At 51.9% G+C, this 19,405-nt stretch overlaps 1 protein-coding gene across 4 annotated transcripts in view; it reads left to right on the top strand.

Moving 5' to 3' along the window:
* The window catches only part of ARHGAP27 (Rho GTPase activating protein 27), a 79,552-nt gene that overhangs the window by 17,995 nt on the left and 42,152 nt on the right, over nucleotides 1-19,405 (top strand). For all 4 annotated transcript variants that reach the window (XM_039504195.1, XM_039504193.1, XM_039504192.1 and 1 more), the window contains one exon: nucleotides 5,032-5,913. In XM_039504195.1, coding sequence (XP_039360129.1) covers nucleotides 5,095-5,913 — 819 coding nt within the window. In that variant the 5' untranslated portion in view covers nucleotides 5,032-5,094. The remainder of the gene's footprint in view (nucleotides 1-5,031; nucleotides 5,914-19,405) is intronic.

Genomic DNA, 19,405 nt, shown 5'->3' with positions numbered 1-19,405 from the left:
TGAAAACTCTCGTCGGGGCCCCTGCGGGGCTCAGGGCCTGGGGCAAATTGCCCCACTTTCCGCCCCTCCCCCGGGCAGCCCTGCATGGGCCATGTTTTCAAGCTTTTCTCCACAATCATGAGGGCTAAAAAGTCCTTTTTTTTTAAAAACGGAGATTTCCCCCATAATCCCAGGAGTTGGGGCTTTAACACCAATCACCATGATACTCAAGGTAAAAGTCACCCGAGCTGGCAACCTCTGGCTTTTGAGGGGAGGTAGTTACTGGTGAGGGGTAGAGTCATAGGCACTGACTGGGAAAAATTAGTGGGTGCTCTGCACCCACCGGCAGCCACGCTCCCCGCCCCACCCCCCTGCTTCACCTCCTCCTCTGTCTCCTTCCCTAAGCGAGCGGCAACCCCGCTCCTCCCTCCCAGCACTTATCGCCACCAAGCAGCTGTAACAAGCTACAGGAGGGATGGGGGAGGAGCGGGAACTTGGCACACTCAGGGGAAGACGCGGGGCTGGGGCAGGGATTTGGGGAAGGAGTCGAATGGGGCGGGGCTGGAGACTTCGGGAAAGGGGTTGGGGTGAGGGGGGCGGGCAGGGTGGAGTTGGGGCGGGGCTGGGGGTAGAGGGAAGTTGAACACCCACCGGCGCTATTAGAAGTCAGTGCCTATGGGTAGAGTTAAGGGGGTTTGGGCAGCTTGTTGAGAAGTTCGGTGCTCTAAGAGAGGAAGGATGATCCAATGGTCACTAGCTGGACTCATGTTTAGTTTGTGATCCACTATCACCCCCAGATCCCTTTCTGCAGTGCTCCTTCCTAGGCAGTCATTTCCCATTTTGTATGTGTGTAACATTGTTCCTTCCGAAGTGGAGTACTTTGTATTTGTCCGAATTGGATTTCATCCTATTTACTTCAGACCATTTCTCCAGTTTGTCCAGATCATTTTGAATTTTAATCCTACCCTCCCAGCTTGGTATCGTCCGCAAACTTTGTACTCTGCATGCCATTATCATTAATTATCATTAATGAAGATGTTGAACAGAACCAGATCCAGAACTGATCCCTGCAGGACCCCATTGTTATGCCCTTCCAGCATGACTGTGAACCACTGATAACTATTCTCTGGTAACGGTTTTACAACCAGTTTTGCACCCACCTTATAGTAGCTCCATCTAAGTTTTATTTCCCTGGTTTGTTTATGAGAAGGTCACGTGAGACTGTATCAAAAGCGTTACTAAAGTCGAGATATACCACATCTACCACTTCCCCCTTATCCACAAGGTTTGTTACCCTGTCAAAGAAACCTGCTAGGTTGGTTTGACACAATTTGTTCTTGAGAAATCCATGCTCTTATTTATCACCTTATTTTCTTCTAGGTGTTTGCAAACTGATTGCTTAGTTATTTGCTCCATTATGTTTCCAGGTACAGAAGTTCAGCCGACTGGTCTGTAATTCCCTGGATTGTCCTTATTTCCCTTTTTATAGCTTGTCACTAGAATTGCCCTTTTCCAGTCCTCTGGAATCTCCCCCATCTTCCATGATTTTGCAAAGATAACTGCTAATGGCTCAGAGATCTCCTCAGTCAGCTCCTTGAGTATTCTGGGATGCATTTCATCAGGCCCTGGTGACTTGAAGACATTTAACTTATCTAAGTAATTTTTAACTTGTTCTTTCCCTATTTTAGCCTCTGATCCTACCTCCTTTTCACTGGCATTCACTGTGTTAGACGTCCAATCACTACTAATCTTTTTGTTGAAAACCAGAACAAAAAAGACATTTAGCACTTCTGCCATTTCCACATATTCTGTTGTTATTTTTCCCCCTCATTGAGTAATGGACCTACCCTGTCCTTCATCCTCCTCTTGCTTCTAATGTCATCTAAAGGGAGGTGGGTTTGAGCATTGGCCTGCTGAACCCAGGGTTGTGAGTTCAGTCCTTGAGGGGCCATTTAGGGATCTCAGCAAAAATCTGTCTGGGGATTGGACTAGATTGACCCCCTGAGGTCCCTTCCAACCCAGATACTCTATTTGTAGAATGTTTTCTTGTTACCCTTTATGTCTCTAGCTCGTTTAATCTCATTTTGTGCCTTGGCCGTTCTAGTTTTGTCCCTACAGACTTATGCTGGTTTTTTATATTCATCCTTTGTAATTTGACCTAGTTTCCACTTTTTGTAACTCTCTTTTGTTTGTTTGTTTTTGAGTTTCAGATTATTGAAGATCTCCTGGTGAAGCCAGGGTGGGTTCTGGCCATACTTCCTATCTTTCCTATGCAGTGGGATAGTTTGCTCTTGTACCTTTCATAAAAGTCCCTTTGAAAAACTGCCAAACCTCTTAAACTGTATTCTCCCGTAGACTTGCTTCCCATAGGATCCTACCTACCAACTCCCTGAGTTTGCCTTCTTGAAATCCATTTTCTTTATTGTGCTGTTTTCCTCCTACCATTCCTTAGAATCATGAACTCTGTCCTTTCATGATCACTGTCACCCAAGCTTCCTTCCACTTTCAAATTCTCAACCAGTTCCTCCCTATTTATCAAAAATAAAATCTAGACCAGCCTCTCCCCTAGTAGCTGTCTCCACCTTCTGAAATAAAAAATTGTCTCTAAAACATTCCAATAACTTGTACAATCTGTGCCCTGCTGTGTTATTTTCCCAACAGATGTCTGGGTAGTTGAAATCCCTCATCACCACCAAGTCCTGTGCTTTGGGTGATTTTGTTAGTTGTTTAAAAAAAGCCTCATTCACCTCTTCTCGCTGGTCAGGTGGTCTGTTGTAGACCCCCTAGCATGCCATCACCCTTGTTTTTTATCCGCTTTTATCCTTACCCAGAGACTTTCAACAAGTGTCTCCTATTTCCAAGTGTACACAGCTTTGATAAATAAGGCAACACCTCCTCCCTTTTTCCCTGAATGTCCTTCCTGAGCAAGTTGTGCCGTTCTATACTAATATTCCAGTCATGCGGATTATCCCACCAGGTCTGTAATACCAACTATATCGTAGTTGTGTTTATTAACTAGCATTTCTAATACACTGTGACGGGGCTCGCTCACTACATTGGCTGCCCTGTCTCACACCATCTCTGGGTACAGAGGGGGGCAGTTGCCAAGGGGAGGGCCCAGATCTGGCACATACAGAGCATCACGAGGAGGGGCCTGCGGGGACAGCTTGCCAAGCACCTGGAGCTGGGGGAGACACAGCAGCCACACACACAGTTTACAGGGAACAAAACACAGAGGCAGAAACATAGATCAGTCCCCACAATATTTCTGCTAGCCCTCTGCCCCCTCTCTTCCTGGTCCACCACTCCTGGGTGGTGCTAGTAACAGCACCTTTACTTAAGGTTGCCTGATACTTCTCATTCTAAGACCCTGGTTTGGGTTGCTTATAACTTTGCCAAAGTTCAACAATTCTGGCTGAAATCTTCCAGGCTGGGGCTCAGGCTCAGGCTCCCACCGCTGCGCTCCCACCACTGGTAGCTGTGCCCCTGGTGGAGGGTGGGTTCTTTTGGGGAGAGCTCTCTCCCAGCACTACACAGCCATGAGGCAGCGCTTTAATGTTGCTAATGAAGACATACCCTAAGTTACTATCTTTCTTTGAGAAGAGAATTGATTTTTTAGATGAAGGAAATGCAGTAGATCTAATCTACCTGGATGTCAGTAAGGTATTTGATACAAATTTTACATGAGAAATTATTAGTTAAATTGGAGAAGATGTGGATTAATATGAGAACTGAAAGGTGGATAAGGAAGTGGTTAAAGGGGAGACTACAATGGGTCATACTGAAAGGTGAACTGTCAGGCTAAAGGGAGGTTACTAGTGGAGTTCCTCGGGGTCAGTCTTGGGACCAACCTTATTTAACATTTTTATTACTGACCTTTGCACAAAAAGTGGGAGTGTTCTAATAAAATTTGCAGACGACACAACGTTGGGAGGTATTGCCAATATGGAGGAGGACCGGAATATCATACAAGAAAATCTGGATGATCTTGTAAACTGGAGTAATAGAAATGGGATGATATTTAACAGTGCAAAGTCATGCATTTAGGGACTAACAATAAGAATTTTTGCTATAAACTGGGGACTCATTAGTTGGAAATGACAAAGGAGGAGAAAGACCTGGGTGTATTGGTTGATCCCAGGATGACTATGAGTCATCAATGTGACGCGGCCATGAAGAGGCAAATGCAGTTCTGGGGTGCATCAGGCGAGGTATTTCCAGTAGAGACAGGGAAGTGTTAGTACCATTATACAAGGCACTGATGAGTCCTCATCTGGAATACTGTGTGCAGTTCTGGTCTCCCATGTTTAAGAAAGATGGATTCACACTGGAACAGGTGCAGAGAAGGTCTACTAGGATGATCCGAGGAATGGAAAACCTGCCTTTTGAGAGGAGACTCAAAGAGCTTGGCTTGGTTAGCCTAGCCAAATGAAGGCTATGGGGAGATCTGATCGCTCTCTTTAAATACATCAGAGGGATAAATACCAGGGAGAGAGAGAAGTTATTTAAGTTAAGTGCCAATGTGGCCACAAGAACAAATGGCTATAAACTGGCCATCAACAAGTTTAGCTTTGAAACTAGGCGAAGGTTTCTACCCATCAGAGGAGTGAAGTTCTGGAGCAGCCTCCCAAGGGGAGCAGTGGGGGCAAAAAACCCTACTGGCTTCAAGACTGAGCTTGATAGGTTTATGGAGGGGATGGTGTGCCAGGACTGCCTACAATGGCATGGGCCCATCGGTGGCTGCCAGTAGCAAAGATCCCCACTGACTCGAGATGGGACACTAGATGGAGAGGGCTCTGAGTTACTACAGAGCCCTCCCTATGTGCGGCCCCGTTGGCCTGACTGGAGCCAGCCCCCCAAATATAGAAGTCAAACTACACCTATGCTGGTTAATTCCCTCCCTGTTAAAAGGTGATGGTTGGGTTCCACTGAAATCAGGTCTTTTGGAGTAAAGAGGGTGACTGGAAAGAGACTGCATCAATGAGCAGGGGGAAGCAGACTCTGGCAGGGCTAGCGGGTTGTAAACTTGTTCCCCTGCTTCGTGTCTTTCAGGCGGAGGAAACAGGAATTGTTCACAGGAAGCGGCTCCACCGTGCAGGGATTTCTCAGCCAGACATGGAGCCGGGCGGCGCTCTGGAGGATGTGTACGTCCTAGTGGAGTACGAATTTGAGTATGTGGCTAAGGATGGGACGCTCATTTCCATAAAGCCCAACGAGCGGTACGTCCTGTTGAGAAGAACAAACGATCACTGGTGGCATGTTAAAAAAAGCAAGGACGCGCGTCCATTCTACATCCCGGCAAAGTACGTGAAGGAACTGCCCCCAGTCACCCGGCCCACCCGTGTGTTCGAGCTTCCTCCAGAAACCCCTGGACAGCTGGTCTCCAGGGACGCCTCGGAGACAATTGTCCCACAGCCAGCCAGGGACCAGCCTTTGGCATATGAGTACAAATTCCTGAGCGCTGCTCAGCAGAAAGAGCAGCACAAAATGGATAGCGATGAACCCGACGCTGACTTGGGGGCTGGGTCCGTGTGGTCAGGATCTGGAACTTTGAGGCCCACTTGCAGAGACGCCAGCTTCGAAGGCGAGACCCTGACTCGAGCCGTAGGAGAGGGGAGAGACTCCCCTCCAGTGCTGAGCTCGTTTCACAACCCTCACTGCGCCAAGAGCAGCAGCCACTCTCCGGCGCTGCACATCCCCCGCATCGAGCACATGCGCCCGACGCAGTCCCTGGATGACCTGGCCAGGGTCACCCCCAACCCCCGCCTTAGAGTCAGTCACACGGGGTCACGCAGGGCGGGGCCCGCAGCGGGCGCTTTGCTTTCCCCGCAGCCTCTCAGCAAGAGCCAATCTGAGAACATTTATGAATCCATCAAGGACCTGGAGAGACAGGAGAAGGCAGGTACGCGGGCAGGGTCCAGCCGGCCAGCTCAGGTGAGTAGCACAGCTTCCTTCTGGGCCGCAAAAGGGAACACAGGTGGGCAGTTAGCGGAGCTGGGGTGACCAGATGCCCCAATTTTATAGGGACAGTCCTGATTTTGGGGTCTTTTTCTTATATAGGCTCCTATTATCCCCCACCCCCTGTCCTGATTTTTCACATTTGCTGTCTGGACACCCTAAGCGGAGCAGACTGGGAGTCAGCACTCGTGGGTTCCTAGGCTAACTCAGCCACCTTGGGCAAGTCTCCCCCCCCGTGTCCCCTACATCTCATGACTCGTAAGCACCTGGAGCGCCTCAGAGACAAGGCCCTGCTGACGATCAAAGTGCTGCCGTGATCACACCTGCTGAGTGTGCTTCGGCAGGGCCATCAACCCTTGGAAGGGCTGGGCTAGGGACGCTAAGGGGCTTTTCTGGCATTTATTTTTTTTAGCCCTGTGTCTGTCTGGTCTGGTCTGTTTAAGGCCCAGTCCTGTAGCTCGGTCTATGCAATCAGCGCCCCAGCTGGCGAGGCTGAATAGCTGAGGTGGAAGGACACAAGCTCGTGTTCTGCCTGCAGAGCTGGTACCTGGGGGCACAGAATATCCTAGTATTTCCCTTCAAAATCTCCAGGGAGTGCTCTGCCATTGCGGGGTGCGACCCAGGCCAGCGAGGGGCTGTGTCAGCCCTGCCCTGCAACCTGGGGCACCTCACAGTGCTTCGCTGCTGTAGCTCCCACCTGGGCCGCTCACAAACAGCCAAACAGTGTGCAGGTCACACCCCGAGTGTCTGTCTGTAGCCACAGCCTGGCCCAGCCACTCCGGCCTCAGCAGCTGTCTGCAAACACCAGCCACAGTCTGGCTTCCAGCAGCCTTGGTTACTACTCGCAGGGTGACCCCAACACTCCCTGTCCTGAATTCCCCCCCCCCCCCCAACAAAAAGACATGTTCTGCACTGGCCAGACCTCTCCTGGATAGTCATAGAATCTCAGGGTTGGAAGGGACCTCAGGAGGTCATCTAGTCCAACCCTAGTCCAGATATACTAGGTCTGTTGCTCCTCTAAGGAGATCAGTGTACTGGTCTGCCACCTTCACCGGAGTTACCCGCTCAATTCCCATCACTGGCTTCGCTTTCATTAAAGACTAACACAAGTTGCTTGTCTCACCCAGGGAGAGACTTGAATTGAGTGCAGGTCAGAAATGGTCACAAGAAAAACAAAGAGAAACTCGGCCTGGTTCGAGGTGCAGTCCCTGGCCGCACGTGTCACCCAGCTCTCAGGCCGAGATCTGCTCCCACAGGCCACGGCTGCTTGATGTGAAAAGAGAGAGATGGGGAGGGAGAGAGCCTGGGGGGCGGGCTGCAGCTGCCCCTCACTTTTACAGTCTCCCTTGGATATGGCTTTTCTCCAGAGTGACCCCGGATAAAGTTCTTTCCAGCTGAGAGCATGGAGCTGGGGGGCAGGCAGAGCTGTTGTCCCTGCCCCCCTTCCTTGCCAAAGAACGGCCACTTGGCAGGTGATGGCCCATCAGCTCTGATGGCACCTGGCCAGAGGCGTCAGCTTGTGCTTTGTCTTTGAGAAACAGGTTCACCCCTCCCCAGACTCGTCTGCTAAACACACCTCAGTCCTGATTTCATCGCGTGGTCCTAACTTTGCATGTAATGTTGCTGCTCACATTGCACCTGGTGTTACCGACCAGCAAGTTCTTCCTTTTCAAGTGATAGCTCCCAACAGCGGTGTAGCTAGGAGTGGAAATTGGGGTGGGCCCCGACTGCCGGGTGGACGGGCAATGGCAGACTGGGCTAGCTCAGCTTCTCCCCCCACGCCCTCTTCCCAGCCCTGGCGCCCCCAGGCACAGGGCTTCACCTGCTGAGCTGGGCTCGGAAAATGGCAAGGCAGAGCGGCTGGTGCACAGCTTTCTGAAGGGCGGGTGCAGAGCTCCATCGTGCCCCCCCTACACCTGTCTGCGCCCCCTCGCCCCCAGAGACAGGGCTGCGGCTCCAGGAGGAGGGGACACAGACGGGTAAGGGGTCCGAGGCTGGTGCCGCAGCAGCCAGGGCTGGGAGCAAAGCCCCATGCGTGTCGCCAGCAACAGAGCCCTGGGCATGGGGCTGGCAGCTGGGACCCCAGCTGTGGGGCCAGGAGTGGAGCTAGGTAGTGCTCCCTCCCCGCCCCCCAAGGGGGCTGGCCCAGGCCCCAGTCATGCCCCCCTGACTGGTCCTTATTCCACAGCCTGGGACATTCCCAGAGGTTGCTCCGATCTCACAGTCCCAAAACCAAGCAAAGTTGGATAGAAAATAACTTGAGTTGTGAGTCTTCCTACCCCTTTCACAGCAGCATTTCTACGGCCAGCGCCTCACAGGCACTAACGCTGAGTGAACGTTGTGGGGAAACCTGAATTTCAGGCCCTGCCTGCCTCTCCAGCGCTGGAATTCGCAGCTGTGCTGTGACATTAATACTCTGGATGTTGCATCTCATGATTATTGTTTGGGAGGTTAGAGACGGCCCTGATGGGGTGTGACCTCTGGACACGTCACTTCCTTGCCCTGGGGCTCAGTTTCCCCATCTGTAGAGGGAGGTTAATGATACTCTCTGGCGCCTTTGCAAAGCGCTTGGCAATCTCTGGGTGGAAGCCTCGTATCAGAGCCAGAATCCTCATGCTGCCTTGTGTAGTTATCAAATTCTCTCCTCCCCTCTGTGCTCACGTAACGTCAAGGGACCAGCAGAGGCCGCTGTGACTCTAAGCATCCTGCAGCGGGGTCCCTTGGGCTACGGCTCCCCGTCCTGCCCCGGGAGCCTGGCTGCCTTCTCAGCTGCAGCTTGTGGCTCAGCAATTCAGCAAACGTTCAATTCCAGAAAGTGCTGCAGCCAGCGGGGCAGTTTGAAGCTGCCGTATTTTCTTCTGCACACTCTTCCTCTCCTCTTAGTTCTTGAGGAAGTGGCTAGTAGCAGCTCCCAGGTCAGCTTTAGAAACTACCTCTGTGGCATCTCCCATGCGACGCGTTCAGCGCAACAGCCAGGCCCCAAGCCGTGAAAACTGCCCGATTTTTAATAAGACTGAACGTTGGGTTCAGTTCCTTTGTCTCCTGGGCAGCTGTGTCCCACTTTTCTCCCTGAGGGAAGGCCCAGCCAGCCACTGTCCGCCTAATGCTGAGATCTGCTCAGATCATCAGGCCATTTGCGAGCTGATGATTTAAAAAAAAAATAATATTGTAGGAACTGATAAAAAAATCACAATTGGGGGGGGGACACTGGCTGACACCTTTTCAAAGGCAAAGGCCAGGCCCCCACCCAGTGGCCCCACCCTCCTCCCTCCTCCCTGCCCCCCCCCCCCTGGCCAGGCAAAAACCCGAGCGGGCCGGCCTTGGTAGAGCCCAGGCCCCCAGCCAGTGGGGGAACCCTAGACGCTCCACCTGCCCTGAGCAGAGTGCTGAAAGCAGGCCCCAGCCTGTCTCCCTGTCCCCTGGGGCGCACCACCAGCTAAGGCCCACTTCAGCCCCCCAGCCCCACCCACCAGTTGGTTGGTGGTGGGTGGGTGAAGTGGTGGGTGGCGGGTGGGGGCACTGGGGAGGGGGGGGCAGGGGCAGAGCACTGGGGGTGGGGGGTGGGTGATGGTGGGGGGGGGGGGAGGGGAGAGGGAGGGGGGGGGGCACCACCCCAGAAAAATGGAAGTCGGCACCTGGGTGCGGAGTCCGGGCTCCCCACCAAGCCCCCCCTGACTCCCTGGCTCTCACCATGGGCAGCAGCTTCCAGCGCAGGCCTGGGCAGGGGCCTCAGTGGGACCTCGTGACGAGGGGAGCTAAGGCCCACTTCAGCCCCCAACCTGGAAGAGGCTGGTCCCACCCCTGGGCCTCGCCCCAGGGAATCCGGGACAAATGCTGTCCTGGAATCATTCAGCCTGAGACCAGAACTTGACCTCTGCATTTCGGGACTGTCCCACCCACTCAGGGACAGATGGTCACCCTATATAGACCCCCATTATAACCCTGTGCAGAGCTGCTCTGCAGCCCTTTTGCATCAGCTCGCCTGGCGTGAAGGGGCTGTGGGGTGGGGGTACCCCTCCCAGCACAGACACCCCCTAGGCCCAGGCATGGAACCAGGGCTGGGCTCCTTCCACAACTGGCCCAGGTGCAATGGGCATTTCAGGGATGCCAGGGGCAGGGAAGGAGCTGCACCCTCAGAGTCCTTGCAGCAGCCAGCGGACTCCCCTTTGTCCCAGCACCAGCCCGCGGATGGATCCAGATTGATTTCCAGTGGGTTGTACAGGGTAAGGACTCAGCCAGGCGTGGCTTAGGCTGCAGAGTCTGCTGGGGATAGACTGGCCTATCTACTGTCAGCATAACAGTGCCCCCCGGTCTGGCGCTCGCCTGTCCCATCTGCTGCCCAAACGCCCAATTCCCAGCCATCGCCTCCTGACGGAGCCAGCCAGGCTCCCAAGGGGCACCCTGCAGTGGCTGGGCCAGGGTGGGTGGGTTGTTGGACTCCACCCCCTGGGCATGCTGGCCCTCTGGGCTGCCAGCTACAGCACATCAGCCTCTGGTGGCACTTGTGCCCCTGCTTCTCTGCTCCTGCTAGAGGGCAGCCCCAGAGCGATGGGAGGAGCTTGCCTGGGGTATGGCTGGATTCTTAGCGTCTTTGGGCACATCTTCACTGGCAACGTGACAGCGCTGCCGTGGCTTGGGTAAAACCACCTCCACGAAGGGAATGGCTACCAGCGACATACCGTAGGTGGGTGCTCTGGGGCTGGAGCACCCACGAGGAAAAATTAGTGGGTGCTCTGCAGCAGCCGGAGCCCCGGGCCCTTTAAATCACCACCGGAGCCCTGCTGCCACTACCCCAGGGCTCAGCTGCCAGGCCGAGGGCAGGGGACAGGCTCTCACTGGTGGGCCGCCAGGGCAGTGGCGGATTAGCCACTGGGACAACGGGGCCTGTGCCCAGGGCCAGGGTTACCTTAGCAGAAAGGGCTGGGAGCAGGGAGAAGCAGCCTGGGTCTGAACTGAGGCCAGGGGAGCAGGTGGCTGAGGGCGGCGATTGGGGCTTTTCTGCTACAGTCAATAGAAACGTCAGAGTAAAACCCATCGGCTTCTCCATGGGCACCACCGCTCCAGAGCACAACTGCTGGGCCCTGCTGCCTCTTGTCCAGCCCCCCCACGGTAACAGAGTCCAGCCCCATGCCAGGGATCTCCTGCAATCAGTTGGCTGCAGCATCTGCACAAATATTCCCCAGGCCTAGGAATTAAGGGGTGCGTTGCACAAGGCTGCCTCAGCACCGCGCTCTTCCTGGTTCCCCAGCGTTTGGGTCGGGGGGCTCTGAGCCCCCAGAAGGGCGCAGTCAGTGGAAGGCCCATTGTGTGGCAGAGACCCTACCTCACCCTAAAGGCTTAGGAAGTCAGTTACACCAGAGCTGTGGCTCCCTCGTAAGCCCTGCAAGAGTTTAGAAGTTGGGTTTGACTAGGGTGACCAGACAGCAAATGTGAAAAATTGGGACGGGGGTGGGGGGGGTAATAGCAGCCCAAAAATCAGGACTGTCCCTACAAGATCAGGCATCTGGTCAGCCCAGGTTTGACCCAGAAAGCCCTAAGTGGCCTGGCGCCGACTCATCTGAAAGACCCCTCTCTCCGCAGCTCCAATCAGAGCAGGGGGCTTTGGAACTCACTTGCAGAGCCCTTGGTTAGAAATAGCTGCCATGCTGCAAGGCCGGGGGGACCTGAAAGAGGGCCTTGGCTTCTTCTGGGATATAAATAGGTGCTTGTGGCAGATGTGTTGATTCATGGCCGAGCGAGGTTTCGAGAGCACTGTTATTTCATAGGTGTGGATTACAGGCTATGTCCACACAGCAGCTGGAGGTAGTTGTGCGTGCACTAGCTCAATCAGAACTTAAAACAGCAGCGTGGCGTGACAGCATGCATGGGCGGCACCTCGGGCTAGCCACCCGACGACAGCATCATCTGAGAGCCCAGGGACGTACTCAGTTGGCCAGCCCATGCTGCGGCAGCCATGAGGCTCTTTTTAGCACATTAGCTAAGTCAGAGCTAATGCACGTACGTCTACCAAAGCTAGACATTGTGGATGTGCCCTAGGAGTCGTCAGTTGTGTGTACAAACCTAAAGAAGTAAAAAATAGAGCACAAGAGGCTGCACTTGTCTATCTGCCTGCAGAAGAAAGTGTGGTGTGGAATTGCACTGGGAAATAGTTGGTGATTGTGTAACTAGACTGTCTCTGTATATGCACCGGGCCAGAGTTAATGTGGCACGACTAGACTTCTCTTCGCCATTCCTCTTGATTTTAGCGACCTTCTTCGGGCAGCCTGGACGTTCCCTGAACCCAGGGGAAGATGCATAACACGCATGGGACTGTCATGCACTGCTCTTCTTAGGCCAGAATTGCCAGCAGTAGATGGGGCACTTTTTATTTCTGAGACATTTCAGGCTGGAAGGTGTCTGCAAGGCATTCAGCAAACATGGCTGGCGGCCAAAACTTGGCAGGAAGCAACACGGTGAGGACTGACACCACACACAAAACACATTGACAGCAACATTGTGAACTTTTTGCCTCCGCATGTCTCAGTTTTCACTACTGGATGTCACCGGTACTGAAGTACTGAGGCTGCCAAAGGCATGCCAGCCTGTGGTTCACCTGTTTGTGCTGCAGGTTACCCGCTCATGCCAGTTTTACCTCTTGCCTCACACCATTCATGTTCAGGCTTGTTATTCGGGCCATGTCCCTCTTTCTAAAAGACCTGCTAGGCCCTAATAGATACATGCATGTCGCCACTGAGCTGGAATGGTTGTAATTCCTGTTGGATTGTTTTCGTATTATAATGATTTGTATTGTCATGTTAATCCCTGTGTTATGTGAAAGGCAATAAACTGTACTGGGATAAGGCATCTTTTCCCAGTATAACTGTCCGCACGACGGGTTTTACTGGTCTGGTGTAGCAGCCGTGGTTATACTGGCTCCACATCTGGCCTAAACCCAGTGTTGTAAAATGTCCTGGTTGGCATCATCCCTCCAGCTGGCAGCGCCATGCAGTGCTCTCCACTCACCCTCTGGCACTGGTGGCTTTGCATTGCTCTGTATTTACTCTCGGACCTGCCCACCCTGCCAAGCCCACTGTTCTCATTGGCAGAGGACAAGGTTTTGCCTAGTGCAGGTCAACATTTAACCAAACATGGTCCCTGGAAATGGGGCTCCATGGCAGCCCATCAGCTTGGACGGCGTCTTTCTGAAACGCTTTGGCAAGTTTGTGTTGGGGTTTCATTTTTTAGTACATTGAACATTTTCAGTGTTTGTTTGGTTTGGGGATTTTCAAGGCTTTTTGCCCTACTTTTCCCACTGGAATGAGAACAGGGGAGGGGTAAGGGGAGGTAAATAGATGTGATAAAATGGGCAAACGCATTTCACACATTTTTTATTGTTTCCAACTAGAAAGAGCCAAGGTGTAGGGGGGTGGGGGCTCCCAGTGGAAAAGGGGGAAGAGCCTGGAAAGTCCCCAAAACCCAGTCAGAAAACGGATGGATTTGTTTTGTTTTGTTTCCAAAACTCCAAACAAAATACAGGTTAGCAGGACATTTTCTTCTGACCTTTCCCAACTGAAGTCAAGCCAATAGTGCTGAAAAGTTTTGATAGTTCAACTTTTCATCTGGTATCAGGACAAAAAATGTGGGAATGTTACAATTTACTGCAGCCGAAGATTCCATTTCTCAACCAGCTCCGGTTTCTCCCTGTGGGCCGGGCTGTTCTTTTGATGGTGGGCTCCATCCAGGTCCCGTGTGCGGTTCCATCTGAGCCCATACCATGGGGGTGGGGTTAGCAAGTAGCACTGGTGGGCCTGGAGGGACTGCAGGGGCGGGGAAGAGCCTCTGGCTGGCTGTGAGCTCCCAGGCATGGAGTGAAGCTGGCAGTGGGTGAGAAAGCACAGACTAGGGGGGGCAGTGGGACACCGGAAGGGCTGTGCCCTATCACGCCGCTCCCTGATGGGAGAAGGAGGAACGTCCCCCTGAGGTGCTGGGGAAATGAATCTAGTGAAGTGTCACTAGAGGAGGTTTTGGAATTAATTGATAAACTCAACACATTAGTCACCGACCAGATGGTATTTCACCCAAGAAGAGTGAAAGAACTCAAATGTGAAGTTTGTGAACTATTAACTAAAGGTTTGTAACCTGTCCTTTAAATCGGATAGTTAGCTAATGTAACAATAATTAAAAAAAAAAAGGGGGGGGGGTGATCCCCAGAATTACAGACCCGTAAGTCTAACGCCCGGGCGGGGCAAATTAGTTGAACAATAGTAAAGAATAAAATTGTCAGACAAAAAAAAAAACAACTCAGATAGTCAGCAACATGGTTTGTAAAGGAGAAATGGGTCTTACTAATCTATTAGAGTTCTTTGAAGGGCAACACAAACATGGACAAGGGGGGGATCCGGGACATAGTGTACTAGATTTTCAGACAATCCTATTCAATTTATTCATAAATGATCTGGAGAAAGGGTGAGGTTAACACAGCAGTTTGTGATGATAGATACTACTAATAAGACCAAAAAGACTAAAAGAAAGAGACTGAAAAGAAGAAAAAAAAAACAAAACTAAAACATTGGGCAACAAAAAATGAAATTTAATAAATGTAAGTGTATGTATAGTGTAATGCAAAAAATAAAAAAATAAAACCAACTATACACACACAACATGATGGGGGCTAATTTAGCTACAAAAAAAAAAAAAAAAGTTATCGTTATATAGTTCTCTGAAGATGCCCACGCAGGTGTGCAGAGGGTCAAAAAAAAAGCAAGGATGTTAGGAAAAATAAAAAAAGGATAGAGAATAAGACTGAGAATATATTATTGCCCTTATATAAATAATACACTGATGTGGGTCTCTCCTAAAAAAAAAAAAAACTAGAAAAGAAAAAGAAAAAAAGAAAGAAAAATTAGGGTTAGGGAGAGGGAGAGGGTCCTGAAAGAGAAAAGAGGCTAGACTAGGACAGTTTGAAAAAAAAAGAAGAGAAAGGGGGGGGACAGAGGTATATAAAAAAATCAGTGATGATGAGAAAGTGAATAAATAAAAGTTATTTACTTATATTCATATAATAAGAACTAGGGGTCACCAAAAAAAAAAAAAGGCAGCAGGTTAAAAAAAAAAAAAGGAAGTTCTTCTTCACGCAGCGCACAGGGGGAAATGTGTCCCCTAGCCTCTGTTCGATCATTGCCTGTTGTTCCCTCTCAGGGGCACCTGGCATTGGCTGGCCACTGTCGGACAACTGGGGGCTAGATGGACCTTTGGTCTGACCCGGTACGGCCTTTCTTATGTTCTTATATGTTCTTATGTTCTCTCACTGGGGGAAGGAGACCAGTGGGTCTCTGTCCCAGACCAGCTCCTGAGGAGGCAGCGCAGGGAGGCTGCCATCTGTGATGACAGAGGATTGGAGGCACCTGGGACAGACAGGAGGGGTCTACACTGCAGTTGAACACTGGCTAGTCAATTAACAGCGGTGTCGACGTTTGGGCTCAGGCTGGAACTGGGGCTCTGGGCCCCGGGAGGGGGAAGGGTCCCCAAGGACTGGAGAAGGGCAAACATAATGCCTGGCTTTACATGGGGGAACAAAGAGGAATTACAGACCAGTCAGCCTAACTTTGCTGCCTGGAAAGATACTGCAACAAACGACTAAGCAATCAGATTGTGAGCACCTCACGGCTAGTAGGGTGCTAAGGAACAGCCAGCATGGATTTGTCAAGGACACATCATGCCAGACCAACAGGGTAACTGGCCTAGTGGATGGGGGGAAGCAGCGGATGTGAGATAGGGCTTTTGACACCATCCCACATGACTTTCATAAACAAACCAGGGAGATGTGGTCTAGATGGAATCACTATAAGGTGGGTGCACAACTGGTTGAAAGACTGTACTCAGAACAGTTATCAATGGTTTGCTGTCAAACTGGGAGGATACATCTAGTGGGGTCCCTGTGGGGCTCAGTCCTGGATCCAGGACTATTCAGTATTTTCAGTAATGACTTGGAGTGTGTGCTTATACAATCTGCAGATAACACCAAGCTGGCAGGGGTCGTAAGCACTTTGGAGAGCAGGATTAGAATTCAAAATGACCTTGACAAATTGGAGAATTGGTCTGAAATCAACAAAATGAAATTCAGTAAAGACAAGTGCAAAATACTGCACTTAGGAAGGAAAAAGCACAGGCACAATTTCAAAATCCTGAATATCTGGCTAGATGCTTGTGCTGCTGAAAACGATCTGGGGGTGACAGTGGCTCACAAACTGAACATGAGCCAGCAATGTGATGCAGCTGCAAAAAAGACAAATATGCTGGGTTGTATTAACAGGAATGTCGTGTGTAAGACACGGGAGGGAATGGTCCTGCTCTGCTTGGCACTGGCGAGGCCTCAGCTGGAGCAGTGTTCAGTTCTGGGTGCCACACTAGGAAAGATGTGGACAAAAATGACTGAAGGCTCAGAAAACCTTTGAGGAAAGGTTAAAACAACTGGGCTTGTTTTGTCCTGACAAAAGACACCTGAGGGGGGATGTGGTGACAGTCTGCCAGTATGTTCCGGGCTGTTATAAAGAGGATGGTGACTAGAGCTGGCTCACACCCCCCCCGCGCTCCCCCTGTCGCCCTCCTCCCTGGGAATTAGCTCAGTCCAGTATCCATGCAGGCCGGTGATCCACCTGTCTGTCTGCTACTGCCTGTGTCCTCCTCCCCCCCCCCAGACCCCCCCCCCCTGGGCTCTCTCCCCCTCCAGGGAACCCCCCCCCCACCCCCCACTTTGTCTCAGTATATTGGCCTGCCCCCTCCATCTCACCCCCTGTTTCTGGGGGGGGGCTGTGTATCCCACCACTCATCATAGCAAAGGGGTTGGACCTGCTGCCGGGGGGCCCCAGCCTGCCCCTAGGTACCTTGTCTAGCCCCCTCCATGCAGCCAGGGCTCTCTCTCCACACAGAGAGGGAGACTGTTTGGGTGCCTGGCTCACAGCCTCTTTTTTGAGAGAGCAGCTCTCAAGCCCTGCCAGGCCCTTACTACAGTGACCAATTGTTTCCATCTCACTGAAGGTAGGACAAGGAGTGATGGGCTTGATCTGCAGCAAGGGAGATTCAGGCAAGATATTAGGAAAATCTTTGTGACTCTCAGGGTGGTTAAGCTCTGGAACAGGCTCTAGAAGTTGTGGAGTCCCTGTCACTGGTGGTTTTTAAGAACAGGTTGGACAAACCCCTGTCAGGGATGGTCGAGGTTTACTTGGTCCTGCCTCAGCATAGGAGGCTGGACTTGGTGAGCTCTCGAGGTCCCTTCCAGCCCCACACTTCTCTGATTCCAAGCGGAATGGGGTCCCCTAGATTTGTCCTACCTGCAGGAGGGGTATCTAATGCCTCAGTCCTGAACTTAGTTCATCACACTGAAAATGTCCCCAGGGTGCACAGCCAATGCTGCCATGGTCCCCTGGGCCCCAGCATGCTGAGAGTAGTGGTCCTGGAAAATACCAGCAAGTGCTAGCACATGTGTGGCAGCAGTCAGCCCACCAGTGCTTCAGCTAAGTGCACCACAGGCTCCCCAAATCAGGGCCCCACTGTTCAGAAAGGAGAAATGAGAGGGGACACGATAAAATAATGACTGGGCTCGAGAAGGGAGCCCGGGAGCTGCTGTTCTCCTCTCTCTCAGCACAAGGACAAAGGACTGGTCAATGAAATTAGACAGTGGGAAATTCAAAACTGATACAAGAAAATGCTTTTTCCATACATAGTGTGATTAGACTGTGGAACTCCCTGCCACATGAGATTGCTGACTCCACGAACTTAACGAGATTCAGAAAGTGTTTGGACATTTCTGTAGATAAGGCTATCCAGCCTTCCAGCATTATCATAATTAACAACCACAAGTTCTGGGAGGGATATTAAACTGCCAGCTGCAGGGCTTCCATCAATCTCTGCCTAGCAGAGAACAAGATGAGACCTGTCAGGTGGGCAGATTATCCCACAGCTGCTACTGAAGGGATCTTACACCAGCTGGTGCTGGCCACTGTCAGTGACAGGACACTGGCCCAGCTGACCCTTGGCTCTGATCCAGTCTGGCCGGTCCTGTGTTCCATGGCACTGGGTGATGTACAAACACCTACACACCAACTGTCCCTGCCTTCAAGAGGCCTGGTCTACACTATGGGGTTAGGTCGAATTTAGCTGCGCTAGGTCAATTTAAAAATGACTCTGTCCACACAACCAACCCTGTTCCGTTGACCTAAAGGGCTCTTAAAATCAACTTCTGTACTCCTCCCCGGCGAGGGGAATAGCACTAAAATTGACTTTGCTAGGTCGAATTTGGGGTAATGCGGATGCAAATTGACAGTATTGGCCTCCGGGAGCTATCCCAGAGTGCTCCATTGTGCTCCATTTCCTGTTTGGTCAGCGTGGCAAACTCGGCAGCACAGGTGACCATGCAGTGCCCCCAGAATCACAGAGCGTAGAATGTTTCTATGCTCCCCCTATCATCTCCATCCCTAAGGTTATCGCAGATTAGAAGGCTAAAAAAACGCACTTGCGATGACATGTTTTCCAAGCTCATGCAGGCCTCCCGCACTGATAGGGCACAGCTTAATGCATGGAGGCAGGGCCGGCTTTATGACCCGCGGGGCCAGATTAGAATACTCGGCAGCGGTGTGTCCACTCCGGGTTTTCTGCAGCACCAAAGGACACACACCCACACCCTGCCGCCGAAATGCCGCCGAAGGCCCCCGGAGCGGGACCCCCTTAGGCGCAGGCGCGGGGCCCTATTCCGGGGAATCGGGTGAATCGGCTTAAAGCCGGCCCTGCATGGGGGCATTCAGTGGCAGAGGCCAGGAAAGAATTAAGTGAGTGTGAAGAGCGGAGGCAGGACGCGATGCTGAGGCTAATGGGGGAGCAAATGGATATGGTGAAGCATCTGGTGGAGCTGCAGGAAAGCCAACAAGAGCACAGACCCCCGGTGCATCCACTGTATAACTGCCTACCCTCCTCCCCATGTTCCATAGCCTCCTCATCCAGATGCCCAAGAACACGGGGGGGTGGGGGAGCGGCTCTGGGCCCCCAGCCACTCCACTGCAGAGGATGGCCCAAGCAACAGAGGCTGTCATTCAAACAGTTTGATTTTTAGCATGGCTACAATAAGCAATGTGGCCTTCCCTCCTCCCCCACCCCACCCCATCCAGGCTACCTTGTCCATTCTCTCATTTTTTTAATTAATAAAGAAAGAATGCCTGGTTTCAAAACAATAGTTACCTTATTTCGAAGGGGGGAGGGTGGTTGGCTTATAGGGAATTAAAATCAACAAAGGGGGTGGGTTTGCATCAAGGAGAAACACACACAACTGTCACACTGAAGCCTGGCCAGTCATGACACTGGTTTGCAAAGCCTCTCTGATGCGCAGCGCTCCTTGCTGTGCTCTTCTAATCGCCCTGGTGTCTGGCACGAAACAATTCTCTGCCGTTGCTTTCACGGGGGGAGGGGCGACTGACGACGTACCCAAAACCACCCGCGA

Source organism: Mauremys reevesii, linkage group 17 (genome assembly GCF_016161935.1).
Source record: "Mauremys reevesii isolate NIE-2019 linkage group 17, ASM1616193v1, whole genome shotgun sequence".
Lineage (NCBI taxonomy): Eukaryota > Metazoa > Chordata > Testudines > Geoemydidae > Mauremys > Mauremys reevesii.
Note: the sequence above shows the minus strand (reverse complement) of the source record. Positions and strands in the feature narration are given on the sequence as shown.